This window comes from Scyliorhinus torazame, chromosome 1 (assembly GCF_047496885.1).
Source record: "Scyliorhinus torazame isolate Kashiwa2021f chromosome 1, sScyTor2.1, whole genome shotgun sequence".
Classification (NCBI taxonomy): Eukaryota; Metazoa; Chordata; class Chondrichthyes; order Carcharhiniformes; family Scyliorhinidae; genus Scyliorhinus; species Scyliorhinus torazame.
The window spans coordinates 262,505,666-262,518,713 of NC_092707.1; the positions used below are offsets into that span (position 1 = coordinate 262,505,666).

General features: G+C 46.4%; 1 protein-coding gene across 2 annotated transcripts in view; it reads left to right on the forward strand.

The window, feature by feature from the left end:
- The window catches only part of cfap61 (cilia and flagella associated protein 61), a 584,187-nt gene that overhangs the window by 332,910 nt on the left and 238,229 nt on the right, over positions 1-13,048 (forward strand). For both annotated transcript variants that reach the window (XM_072505562.1, XM_072505571.1), the window contains 2 exons: positions 6,540-6,708; positions 9,158-9,332. In XM_072505562.1, coding sequence (XP_072361663.1) covers positions 6,540-6,708; positions 9,158-9,332 — 344 coding nt within the window. The remainder of the gene's footprint in view (positions 1-6,539; positions 6,709-9,157; positions 9,333-13,048) is intronic.

Genomic DNA, 13,048 nt, shown 5'->3' on the forward strand with positions numbered 1-13,048 from the left:
CTCGGTCTAGCGTGGCTGTCACCACTTTAAAATGTTAATTGGTTCACTTAATAAGAATAATCTTTATTGTCACAAGTAGGCTTACATTAACACTGCAATGAACTTATTGTGGAAATCCCCTAGCCACCACATTCCGGCGCCTGTTCAGGCACACAGAGGGAGAATTCAGAATGTCCAAATTGCTTAACAGCATGTCTTTTGGGACTTGTGGGTGGAAACCGGAGCACCCGGAGGTAACCCACGCAGACACAGGGAGAACGTGCAGACTCCGCACAGACAGTGACCCAAGTCGGGAATCAAACCCGGGTCCCTGGCGCTGTGAAGTGACAGTGCTAACCTCTGTGCTACCGTGCTGCCTTTGATGAAGCCCACAGGCTTCTCGCTGCAAATCATGGTCCCACCGACTGACTTGCCAGGACCACACTCACCAGCCCCCTGCTAACACGGGAGAGCAGCACTTAAACCGATCCTGCATAGCCAGCCCCACTCAGCTCGCAGCCATGCCACTGGCCAGATGTGTCTGGGCAGAGGGATCTGGTGTCTTTGTTCATGAATCGCAGAAAGTCAGTACGCAGGTACATCATATAATTAAAAAGGCAAATGGATGCCATTTCTAATCATCAAAATTCTACCGTTATGGTAGGTATGGGGGTGGAGGTCAAGATCCTTCTCAAATATGGATATGAAAGTTGTTTTTACAAATAGATTCATTATGGTAGCTGCTCCCCTTGGAATTATTGTTTGAAATATCTGTAATAACCAACATTGAAAAATGTTTCAGCAATAACAACAATCTGACTGTTCTTGACAGTTTGACATGTTACGAGGAGTTGGTGGTGTATGGCTATCATCACTGACTAATAATTCAGATAGCCAGAAGCTGCTGGGGGATGGGGAATTCTCCCGACCCTTGGAGATGGACAGGGCTCACAGAGCACTCGCGAGTAAGCCGCGAATGGGAGACCCCCCGAGGGCAATGGTGGTGAGATTCCACAGGTACTTGGATAAGGAGCGCATTCTACAGTGGGCCAAGCAGACACGGAGATGTAAGTGGGACAATAGTATCCTGCGGGTCGACCAAGACCTGAGTGTGGAGGTGGCCAGGAGAAGAGCAGACTTCAACCAGATTAGGTCGATCCTTTTTAAGAAAAAGGTGGAGTTCGGACTGTTGTATCCCGTCTCTGGGTCACGTACGAGGAACAGCACTTTTATTTCCTGTAGGGAGTTTTCTATAGGTCCCCCAATAGCAGCAGAGATGTGGAGGAACAGATTGGGAAACAGATTTTGGAAAGGTGCAGAAGTTACAGGGTAGCAGTCATGGGTGACTTCAACTTCCCAAATATTGAATGGAAACTCTTTAGATCAAATAGTTTGGATGGGGTGGTGTTTCTGCATTGTGTCCAGGAAGCTTTTCTAACACAGTATGTAGATTGTCCAACCAGAGGGGAGGCCATATTGGATTTGGTACTTGGTAATGAACCAGTACAAGTGATAGATTTGTTAGTGGGGAAGCATTTTGGAGATAGTGACCACAAATCTGTGACTTTCACTTTACTAATGGAGAGGGATAGGTTTACAATTGAGGGAAGGGTAAATACGATGCTGTCAGACAAGAACTGAAGTGCATAAGTTGGAAACATAGGCTGTAAGGGAAGGACACAATTGAAATGTGGAACTTGTTCAAGGAACAGATACTACGTGTCCTTGATATGTATGTCTCTGTCAGGCAGTAAGAAGTTTTACAACACCAGGTTAAAGTCCAACAGGTTTGTTTCGATGTCACTAGCTTTCGGAGCACTGCTCCTTCCTCAGGTAAATGAAGAGGTATGTTCCAGAAACATATATATAGACAGATTCAAAGATGCCAGACAATGCTTGGAATGCTAGCATTAGCAGGTGATTAAATCTTTACAGATCCAGAGATGGGGTAACCCCAGGTTAAAGAGGTGTGAATTGTGTCAAGCCAGGACAGTTGGTAGGATTTCGCAGGCCAGCTGGTGGGGGATGAATGTAATGCGACATGAATCCCAGGTCCCGGTTGAGGCCGCACTCATGTGTGCGGAACTTGGCTATAAGCTTCTGCTTGGCGATTCTGCGTTGTCGCGCGTCCTGAAGGCCGCCTTGGAGAACGCTTACCCGGAGATCAGAGGCTGAATGCCCTTGACTGCTGAAGTGTTCCCCGACTGGAAGGGAACATTCCTGCCTGGTGATTGTCGCACGATGTCCGTTCATTCGTTGTCGCAGCGTCTGCATGGTCTCGCCAATGTACCACGCTTCGGGACATCCTTTCCTGCAGCGTATGAGATAGACAACGTTGGCCGAGTCGCATGAGTATGTACCGCTTACCTGGTGGGTGGTGTTCTCACGTGTAATGGTGGTATCCATGTCGATGATCTGGCACGTCTTGCAGAGATTGCCATGGCAGGGTTGTGTGGTGTCGTGGTCACTGTTCTGAAGGCTGAGTAGTTTGCTGCAAACAATGGTTTGTTTGAGGTTGCACGGTTGTTTGAAGGCAAGTAGTGGGGGTGTGGGGATGACTTTGGCAAGATGTTCATCTTCATCGATGACGTGTTGAAGGCTGTGAAGAAGATGTCGTAGTTTCTCCGCTCCGGGAAAGTACTGGACGACGAAGGGTATTCTGTCGGTTGTGTCCCATGTTTGTCTTCTGAGGAGGTCGGTGTGTTTTTTTGCTGTGGCGCGTTGGAACTGTCGATCCATGGAGATTTGGACAGCCGGGGGTGACGAAGTTCTCCTTCTACTCACACGTGCATAAAGTGTATTCCCGGATTGATTTCTTCATTTTGAGCAGGGCCTTACTGGCAGGGGTGGTGGACACGGGGTACTCGGCGATTACAATCTCAGACCATGCTCCGCACTGGGTTGACCTGCAGGTTAGTAAAGACAGTAACTAGCGCACGCACTGGAGGTTAGATGTGGGACTTTTGGCTGACAAAGCGGTGTGTGAGCGGCTGAGGAAATATATTCAGAACGACCTGCAGATCAACGACACGGGGGAAATTTCAGCAGCGAATGTCTGGGAAGCACTGAACGCGGTGGTCAGAGAGGAGCTAATCTCGATATGGGCCCATAGGGAGAAGGTGGACAGGGCAGAGATGGACCGACTGGTTAAGGAGATATTACAGATCGATAGGAGGTATGCGGATACCCCAGAGGCAGGGCTTTTAAGGGTACGGCGGAGGCTACAGGCAGAGGTCGGCTTGTTAACCACAGGGAGGGCGGTGGAGCAGCTGGGAAAGGCGAGGGGGGCGATCTATGAATATGGAGAGAAGGCCAGCAGAATGCTTCACAGCAGCTTAGAAAGAGGGAGGCAGCCAGGGAGAGAGGGAAAGTAAATGACGGAGATGGGAACCTGGTTGGAGATTCAACAGGGGTGAATAAGGCATTTAGGGATTTCTACAGTAGGCTGTATAGGTCGGAATCCCCTACGGGGCTGGAGGGGATGAGGCACTTCTTGGGGGGGCTGAATTTCCCAAAGGTGGACGGGTAGCTGGTAGAAGGGCTGGGGGCCCCGATCAGGTTGGAAGAGATAGTGGAGGGTCTGAAGGCCATGCAGGCGGGTAAAGCCCCGGGGCCGGACGGGTACCCAGTGGAGTTTTATAAAAAGTTCTCTCGGATATTGGGGCCGGTGTTGATGAGGATGTTCAATGAGACAAGCGAAAGAGGGGTGCTGCTCCCGACGATGTCACAGGCCACGATTTCGCCGATTCTGAAGCGGGACAAGAACCCGGAGCTGTGTGGGTCCTACAGGCCAATATCCCTGTTGAATGTGGACGCCAAACTGCTGGCCAAAATTTGATCCTCCAGTATTGAGGATTGTGTTCCAGACGTTATTGAGGAGGACCAGACGGGGTTTGTTAAGGGTAGGGATGCAGAAAAGGCTTTTGATCGGGTAGAATGGGATTATCTGTGGGAGGTACTGGGACGGTTCGGATTTGGGCGGGGCTTTATTGACTGGGTCAGGTTGCTGTATCAGGCTCCTGTGGCAAGTGTACGGACGAATAGGACAACATCAGACTATTTTAGACTGCACCGGGGGACGAGACAGGGATGCCCCCTCTCCCCACTGTTGTTCGCGCTAGCTATAGAGCCGTTGGCAATTGCTCTGAGAGTCTCAAGGGGCTGGTCCGGGGGTTGGGTGGGGTGGAGCACAGAGTCTCGCTCTATGCAGACGACCTGCTTCTGTATGTATCGGACCCATTAGAGGGGATGGAAGAAATCATGAGGATTCTAGGGGAATTTGGCCTGTTTTCGGGGTATAAGCTAAATATGGGGAAAAGTGAGATGTTTGCGGTCCAGGCGAGGGGACAGGAGAGGCGATTGGGGGAGGTGCCGTTTAGATTAGTAGGGGGAAGGTTTAGGTACCTAGGCATTCAAGTGGCGCGGGAATAGGACCTGCTGCATAAATTAAATCTGGCCCGGCTAGTAGACTAAATGAAGGACGATTTTCGGAGGTTCGATGCACTTCCGTTGTCATTAGCTGGGAGGGCGCAGGCGGTGAAGATGACGGTCTTCCCAAGATTCCTGTTCGTGTTTCAATGTCTCCCCATCATGATTCCGCGGTCCTTTTTTAAACGGGTCAACAAAGTGATCTCTGGCTTTGTTTGGGCGGGCAAGACACCGCGGGTAAGGAAGGTAATGCTTGAGCGGAGTCGGGGAGAGGGCGGGCTGGCGCTGCCAAATTTTAGTAACTATTACTGGGCGGCGAATATAGCCATGATCAAGAAGTGGGTGGTTGGGGAGGGGTTGGCATGGGAGCGTATGGAGGCGGCTTCATGCAAGGGCACCAGTTTGGGGGCGTTGGTAACTGCGCCTCTGTCGTTCCCGCCGGCACGGTACTCCACGTGGTGGTGGCGGCCCTGAGAGTCTGGGGGCAATGGAGGAGACATGTGGGACCAGAGGGAGCATCGGTCAGGTCCCCAATCTGTAATGATCACCAATTTGCCCCGGGAAGTATGGATGAGGGGTTCCGGATATGGCGGAGAGCAGGGATTGAGAGGATGGGGGATATATTTATAGAGGGGAGCTTTCCGGGTATGAGGGCGCTGGAGGAAAAGTTTGGGTTGGCGATGAGAAACAAATTCAGGTATCTGCAGGTGCGGGGCTTCCTACGTAAACAGGTGTCAACCTTCCCGCTCCTACCGCTGAGGGGGATTCAGGACAGGCTAGTTTCCAGAGGGTGGGTAGGATAAGGGAGCGTCTCGGACATTTACAAGGAACATCTGGGGTCAGAAGAGGCATAGACCGAGGAGCTGAAGCGCAAGTGGGAGGAGGAGCTGGGAGGAGAGATAGAGGATGGACTATGGGCGGACGCGTTGTGTAGAGTTGTGACAGTGGCCCGGATGAGCAGATTCTTTGGGGTGGAAGACAGGTGTGCAAAATGTGCGGGAGGACCAGTGTCACCATGTCCACATGTTCTGGGCATGTCCGAAGCTTAGGGGATTTTGGCAGGGGTTTGCAGATGTCATGTCCACGGTGTTAAAAACAAGGGTGCCGCTGAGTCCAGAGGTGGCGATTTTCGGGGTGTCGGATTACCCGGGAATCCAGGAGGAGAAAGAGGCAGACGAATTCTGGCCTTTGCTTCCCTGGTAGCCCGGAGACGGATACCATTAGCTTGGAGGGACTCAAAGCCCCCAAAGTCAGAAAACTGGCTATTCCGGACATGGCTAGCTTTCTCTGTTTGGAGAAAATCAAGTTCGCCTTTAGAGGGTCACTGTTAGGGTTCGCCCGGAGGTGGCAACCATTCGTCGACTTCTTCGCGGAAAATTAATTGTCAGCAGAAGGGAGTTAGTTTAGCTTAGAGTAGGGAGTTAATAAAGGTGGGACCTGTAAGGGAGGGAGATGGCTTTTGCACTATGTTTATAGTTTCATGTACATTGTTTATTGTGTTGTTATAATACCAAAAAATACCTCAATAAAATGTTTATTAAAAAAAAAATCCAGATAGCCTACGTAATGCAGATGGTAAAAATTGAAATCCTTAAAAAAAATTGGTATGTGATTTGCTAAATGGGGCAAATCATTGTCTGTCAATTGGCTGCCACTTTTACCAACTCTGTAAGCTACACTTCAAGAGCATTATACCGACAATGAAGCACTTCGGGACATCTTTTGGACATGAAATGCGCTGTATGCATGCAAGCTTTTCTTTCTTTGCCATAAGGCAGAAATTAGACAAACATGACAGATAATGATATGAACTCACTTACAACTTACACAGTACATATAATCTGATTGAGCAGTGCAATTTGTTTTTCTCAAAAAATCGAATAATGCTTTGCTTGATTTGTTACTTGTTCAATTTTCATTTCAGATTGCTCTGAGTTATCCACAGAGATTGTCATTGAGGCAGGAGAACATTATTTTTTTCCTACAATCTTCACCATTTCATATGCATGATTTATGACTGCAAGGTTCACTTAGCCCAGAGTATAAACAGTGATCTTACAGGTCCATGATATACTTATTTAATTCTAGAAAGAATAAAATTGTCACTTAAAACCCTTCCTTTTCCTTTGCAGTCACAGTTATAACCATGATGATTATGCACAGATGTCATTGCAGACATGGGTTAATGTGGTGACTGGCAAGATGATTGGTATTGATAGAGCTGCAAAACATGTACTAGTGACAGGAGACACAAAGGTGCCCTATGAGCATCTAATCCTTTGCACTGGAGAACAGTATCAGGTAAGTGTAAGTACTCACTTAAGCAAATTGTGTAATATTTATGATTACTGACCTTTTTCACTTTCCTTTTTTTGGACAAATTTCTGTCCTCTGTTCCTTTCTCAAAGGCGTTGACTCCTTGTTGGAATTTGACCACTCTTTGCATGTAAAGCGAATGGTGTGTGTCAATGGCTGACTACAGAGCTTACCTCAGCCATTCTGAACTTAGTAAGAAGTCTTACAACACCAGGTTAGAGTCCAACAGGTTTGTTTCAAACACTAGCTTTCGGAACACGCAGTGTTGTAAGACTTCTTACTGTGCTCACCCCAGTCCAACGCCGGCATCTCCACATCATTCTGAACTTAATGCAGGACCTGATTGGTATTTTCTATCTCCTCCCAGGAGTGAGTTAGTTGCCTACCCCCATCCTACCACCATTAAAATCAGAAGTGGTCAAGTTGGATACAGGTTTTTTTAAAAAAGTTGGATACAGGTTGATGTCGGAATTTGGACTTTTGACATTTTAACTTCCCACCCATTCCAAACCCGTCCATTTTTGGGAGTTAAAAATTCCCCCAAGGTATTCAGTATAAAATGATGCAGTATTTCTCAACTGTGATGTAATACATTTATAAGGCAGACACTTAGGCTGGAGCAGAGATATGCTCAATGAAAAATGAAAATTGCTTATTGTCACAAGTAGGCTTCAAATGAAGTTACTGTGAAAAGCCCCTAGTCGCCACATTCCAGCGCCTGTTCGGGGAGGCTGCTACGGGAATTGAACCGTGCTGCTCGCCTGCCTTGGTCTGCTTTAAAAGCCAGCGATTTAGCCCTGTGCTAAACCAGCCCCTGAGTCTTAGTAGATGCGAGATGCCACTCTTGGAACATAGAAACATAGAAAATAGGAGCAGTAGGAGGCCATTTGGCCCTTCAGGTCTTCTCCACCATTCATTATGATCATGGCTGATCATCCAACTCAATAGCCTAGTCCAGCTTTCCCCCATATCCTTTGATTCCCCTCGCCCAAGTGATATATCTAACTGCATCTTGAAAACTATCCATATCCCATTATTTCTTGCCGTTACTTTCCAGCCCAAACAATATACATCGTATTTTATGGGCGGCAGGGTAGCACAGTGGTTAGCATTGTGGCTTCACAGCGCCAGGGTCCCAGGTTCGATTCCCCGCTGGGTCACTGTTTGTGCGGAGTTTGCACATTCTCCCCGTGTCTGCGTGGGTTTCCTCCGGGTGCTCCGGTTTCCTCCCACTGTCCAAAGACGTGCAGGTTAGGTGGATTGGCCATTCTAAATTGCCAATCGTGTCCAAAAAGATTAGGAGGGGTTATTGGGTTACGGGGATAGGGTGGAAGTGAGGGCTTAAGTGGGTCGTTGCAGATTCGATGGGCCGAATGGCCTCCTTCTGCCCTGTATATTCTATTCTATTCTATTTACAGTGTTTCTGAGTGAATGATGAAAGTAGTCCCTGATGGCAGTGCAAATTAAAGCTTGGATTTGCAACATTATCATTACAAGATTACAGTAATTTACTCAGCAGATAATGACTGAGCTGTAGCATCATTCTAAACATTTATAGCGTAGCCAGTGACGCTTGTGTTTGGTTTTTCTTCTGATTACCTAAGGTACTATATAAATGCCAGTTATTTCTCACCCATTGCCTCTGCTGACCACAATTGGCTTGAAATCTGTCAACATAATCAATTTAAAATTTTCACCCTCATGTTCAAGTTCTTTTGTGGTTAGTGACAATGGTAATGCATAAGACCATAAGAAATAGGGACAGGAGTAGGCAATTAAGCCCTTCAAGCCTACTCCGCCATTTAATAAGATCATGGCTGATCTAACACTCACTAAGTCCACTGTCCTGTCTTCTCCCCAAAACCTTTAATTCCCCGACTTATTAAAAACCTATCGATCTCAGCCTTGAAAATATTCAAGGACTCGGTCTCCAAACCGTCCTGGGATAAAGGATTCCAAAGATTCACCACTCTTTGTGAGAAGAAATTCTTCCTAAGATCCTTCTTAAATGAGAACCCTCTTATCCTGCGACTATGCCCTCTGATCCTACACTCTCCATGAATGGAAAAATCTTCACAACATTTACCCTGTCTAACCCTCTAAGAATCTTATACATTTCAATCATATCACCTCTCATTCTTCTGAACCCCAAGGAGTACAGACCCAACCTGTTAAATTTTTATCATATGGCAGTCCTTCCATAGCTGGGATCATCATAGTAAACCTTCTCTGTCCTGCCCACAATGCAGGGAGAAACCACCTGTTAAGATGCACCTCCATACTGCTGGAGGTACTAGTACTGCCTTTTCAAATTACGGTGCTCGTCCTTCAGTAATTTTCATTGTTCCAGGGCTTTTAGAAAATAAAAAGTAATGGTTAAATTATATATGTAAGATTATTAAGGTTGACTAAAATTAGATTTTCCATTGTACAGGTTCCTTGTCCCACAGGAGTAGATGTAAAAGAGATGCTGACTAATGAGAATGTGACTGTTGACCCCGACCAGCAATTTATGGGAAAAGTACCCTCCAATCTTTTCATCTTGAATACTTACACCGATTGTGAAAATGCACTGCATTGGCTCAGAAAGCATGACACAATGACTCATGGTAGAGTTTTAATATTACTGCAAGTATTATTATGAATATTATTTTCCATGGCATTAAGAATAGTGAATAGTAAATGTGTCTGCACTTACACTATTTACCACATAAAGTTGATGTCAGAGCAGCAGTTGGGAGCAGGAAATTGGGTTGCACCCAGAATGTTCCAGGCGATGGACATTCGGCAGGAAACAATGCCGCCAAGGATCCAAGTGAAAAGTCACTGGATATAAATTTAGTGTTAAGAGATACCTTTGGTGGGACGGAGAGGGAAGGCCAGGACTGGGGAGGGTCAAAGACTCCTTGCAGGACTTAGTGAATCAATCATTCTCCTACCACACACAAAATCTGAACAAAAATGAAAGAAATATTTACCTTGGCTTCTTCTGCCTACTTTTCTCCCTTCTTAATTTCAGCACCGGTTATATCTTTGAGTCCCAACTGTAGCCTATTAAGTAGGCCAAGACCCTCCTGTAACTGTTATGCCCATGATTAAAATGGCAATGGATGGGAACATGTCAAGTATGCTGCATGAAAGCCCCAACCATTTTCACTGCTCACCTGCCTTATTCCAAAGTTGGGGAATTTCTATTGTCTGGTGTGTTTCTGACTTTTGAATAATGGAATTATGCCCTTTAATTTCATTTTCCGACCTATGCCTCCTCCTGGCTACCACTGCCTCCAATGCAGCCAAAGTGGGCAGTGAGAGGTCTCAAAAGTCTGGAGAATCTCACTATTAACAAGACCAGGAGAAAACTCAGGGGAGCTGTCACTTATCCCACCAGTGGGGTGGGCATGGGTGCATGTCTGCTGCTGGCTACGGTGGAAACATGGGATTCAACAGGGCTGGGGTGTGGTTGGAGGGAGCAGAGGAGCTGGAGTTCAGCATGCCCAGAAGGAGGAAGAGTGAAGTGGAGTTGGTGTTCAGAAGGCCAGAGGGGGCGGTGAGGAACAGCAGAGCCAAGTCTCTAAATGGCTCAGCAGACCTGGCGGTAGGATGAGAGAGGAAGTAACTGAACCCAACCCTAATGTGGAAGTCTTTCTCTGAAAGACCCGGAACAGCGGCTTCGGTGGATAAAAATGAAGATGTGTCAAAACTGAAAATTACCAAAGTTGGTGAGGTCGTTTCTGCGATTTGTACAATTTATTAATTCATCAATGAGCAGCACGGTGGCACAGTTGTTAGCACTGCTGTCTTACTGCACCAGGGACCCGGGTTCGATTCTGACCTCGGGTGACTGTGTGGAGTTTGCGTGCTCTCCATGTGTCTGCGTGGGTTTCCTCAAGGTGCTCCGGCTTCCTCCCACAGGTCAAAGAGGTGCAGGTTAGGTGGATTGGCCATGTTAAATTGTCCCTTAGTGTCCAAAGGTTAGATGGGGCTATGGAGATAGGGTGGAGGAGTGTGCCTAGGTAGGATGCTCTTTATGTGGAAAACCTTTAGTAATGCACTACGCAATAGTATATACTTACATTAGTTTCTTAGTAAGATCTGTGTGCAATAGATTGTTCTCAGGAGGTCGGACTGCTGAATGAATTAATCCATCCAACTTCCCGTGACTGACCAAGTCACGCTTTATGGCTGCGGCAGCCATGTCCTTGAGAGCTTTTGCTTTATACCCCTTTCTGAGCCAGTCCCTTGGCAAGTGATGTAATGTCTTAAATCTAATCATCCAGTTGGGTTATCAATGCAACCTGGCCATGCAATGACCACCTGCACATGGCTTACAAGGGAAATTAGGGGTATTATTCGATCCAACAAAGTAGCATTCAAATTGGCCAAGAAAAACAACAGGTCTGAGTATTGGGAGCTGTTTAGAATTCAGCAAAGAAGGACCAAGGGATTGATTAAGAAGGGGAAAATAGAGTACAAAAGTAAGCTTGCAGGGAACATAAAAACTGACTGTAAAGGTTTCTATAGGGACGTGAAGAGAAAAAGATTGGTGAAGACAAATGTAGGTCCCCTTATAGTAGGTCCCTTACAGTCATAAACAAGGGAATGTATAATAGGGGACAAAGAAATGGCTGAGCAACTCAATACATACTTTGGTTCTGTCTTCACAAATGAGGACACAAATAAAATACCAGAAATGCTGGCGAATGCAGGGTTTAGTGAGAGGGAGAAACTGAAGGTGATCAATACCAGTAGAGAAATGGTGTTGGGGAAATTGATGGGATTGAAGGCTGATAAATCCTCAGAGCCTGATAATCAACATCCCAGGGTACTGAAGGAGATGGTTCTCGAAATAGTGGATACATTGGTGGTCATCTTCAAGTATTCTATAGACAGCGGAACAGTTCCTGCAGATTGAAGGGTGGCTAATGTAACTCCACTATTTAAAAAGGGAGGTAGGGAGAAAACAGGGAATTATAGACCAGTGAGCCTGACGTCAGTAGTGGGGAAAATTCTAGAATCCATTATCAAAGGTTTTATAGCAGAAAACAGTTCCAGGATCGGACAGAGTCAGCATGGATTTATGAAGGGGAAATCATGCTTGACAAATCTACTGGAATTCTTTGAGGATGTAACTCGTGGAATTGCTGAAGGGGAGCCAGTGGATGTGGTGTATATGGACTTTCAGAAGGCTTTTGATAAAGTCCCACATAAAAGATTAACGTGTAAAATTAAAGTGCTGGGGATTGGGGTAGTGTATTGAGATTGATAGAAAACTGGTTGGCAGACAGGAACCAAAGAGTAGGAATTAACAGGTCTTTTTGAAATTGGCAGGCAGTGACTAGTGGGTACTGCAGGGATCGGTGCTAGGACCCCAGCTATTCACAATATATATTAATGATTTAGATGAGGGAACCCAGATGACACCAAGTTGGGTGGGGGAGTGAGCTGTGAGGATCCTTCAGTGTGATTTGGACAAGTTAAGTGAGTGGGCAAATGAATGGCAGGTGCAGCATAATTTGGATAAATGCAAGGTCATCCACTTTGGTGGCAAAAACAAAGCAGACTATTATCTGAATGGCCATAAATTAGGAGAGGGGAACATGCAACAAGACCTGGGTGCCCTCATACACCAGTCACTGAAGGTAAGTATGAAGGTGCGGCAGACAGTAAAGAATGCAAATGGTATGCTGGCTTTCATTGCGAGAGAATTTGTGTACAGGAGCAGGGATGTCTTTCTATGATTATAAGGGCCTTGGTGAGGCCACACCTGGAATATTGTGAGCAGTTTTGGTCTCCTTTTCTGAGGAAGGATGTGGCTATAGACAGAGTGCAGCAAAGGTTTACCAGACTGATTCCTGTGATGGCAGGACTGACGTACGAGGAGAGATTGAATTGGTTAGGATTGTATTCGCTGGAGTTCAGGAGACTGAGAGGGGATCTCATAGAAACGTATAAAACTCTAACAGGACTGGACAGGGTTGATGCAGGAAGGATGTTCCTGATGGTGGATGTGTCCAGAACCAGGGGTCACAGTCTGAGGATACGAGGTAGACCATTTAGGACAGAGATGAGAAATTTCTTCACCCAGAGAGTGGTGAGCCTGTGGAATTCATTAACACATGAAGTAGTTGAGTCCAAATCATTGTATGGTATCAAGAAACACTTAGATATAACACTTAGGGCGAAGGGGATCAAAGGATATGGGGGAACATGGGATTAGGTTATTGTGTTGGATGATCAGCCATGACTATAATGAATGGCGAAGTGGGCTTGAAGGGCCGAATGGCCTCCTCCTGCTCCTATTTTTCCTATGTTTCTATGTCATTTC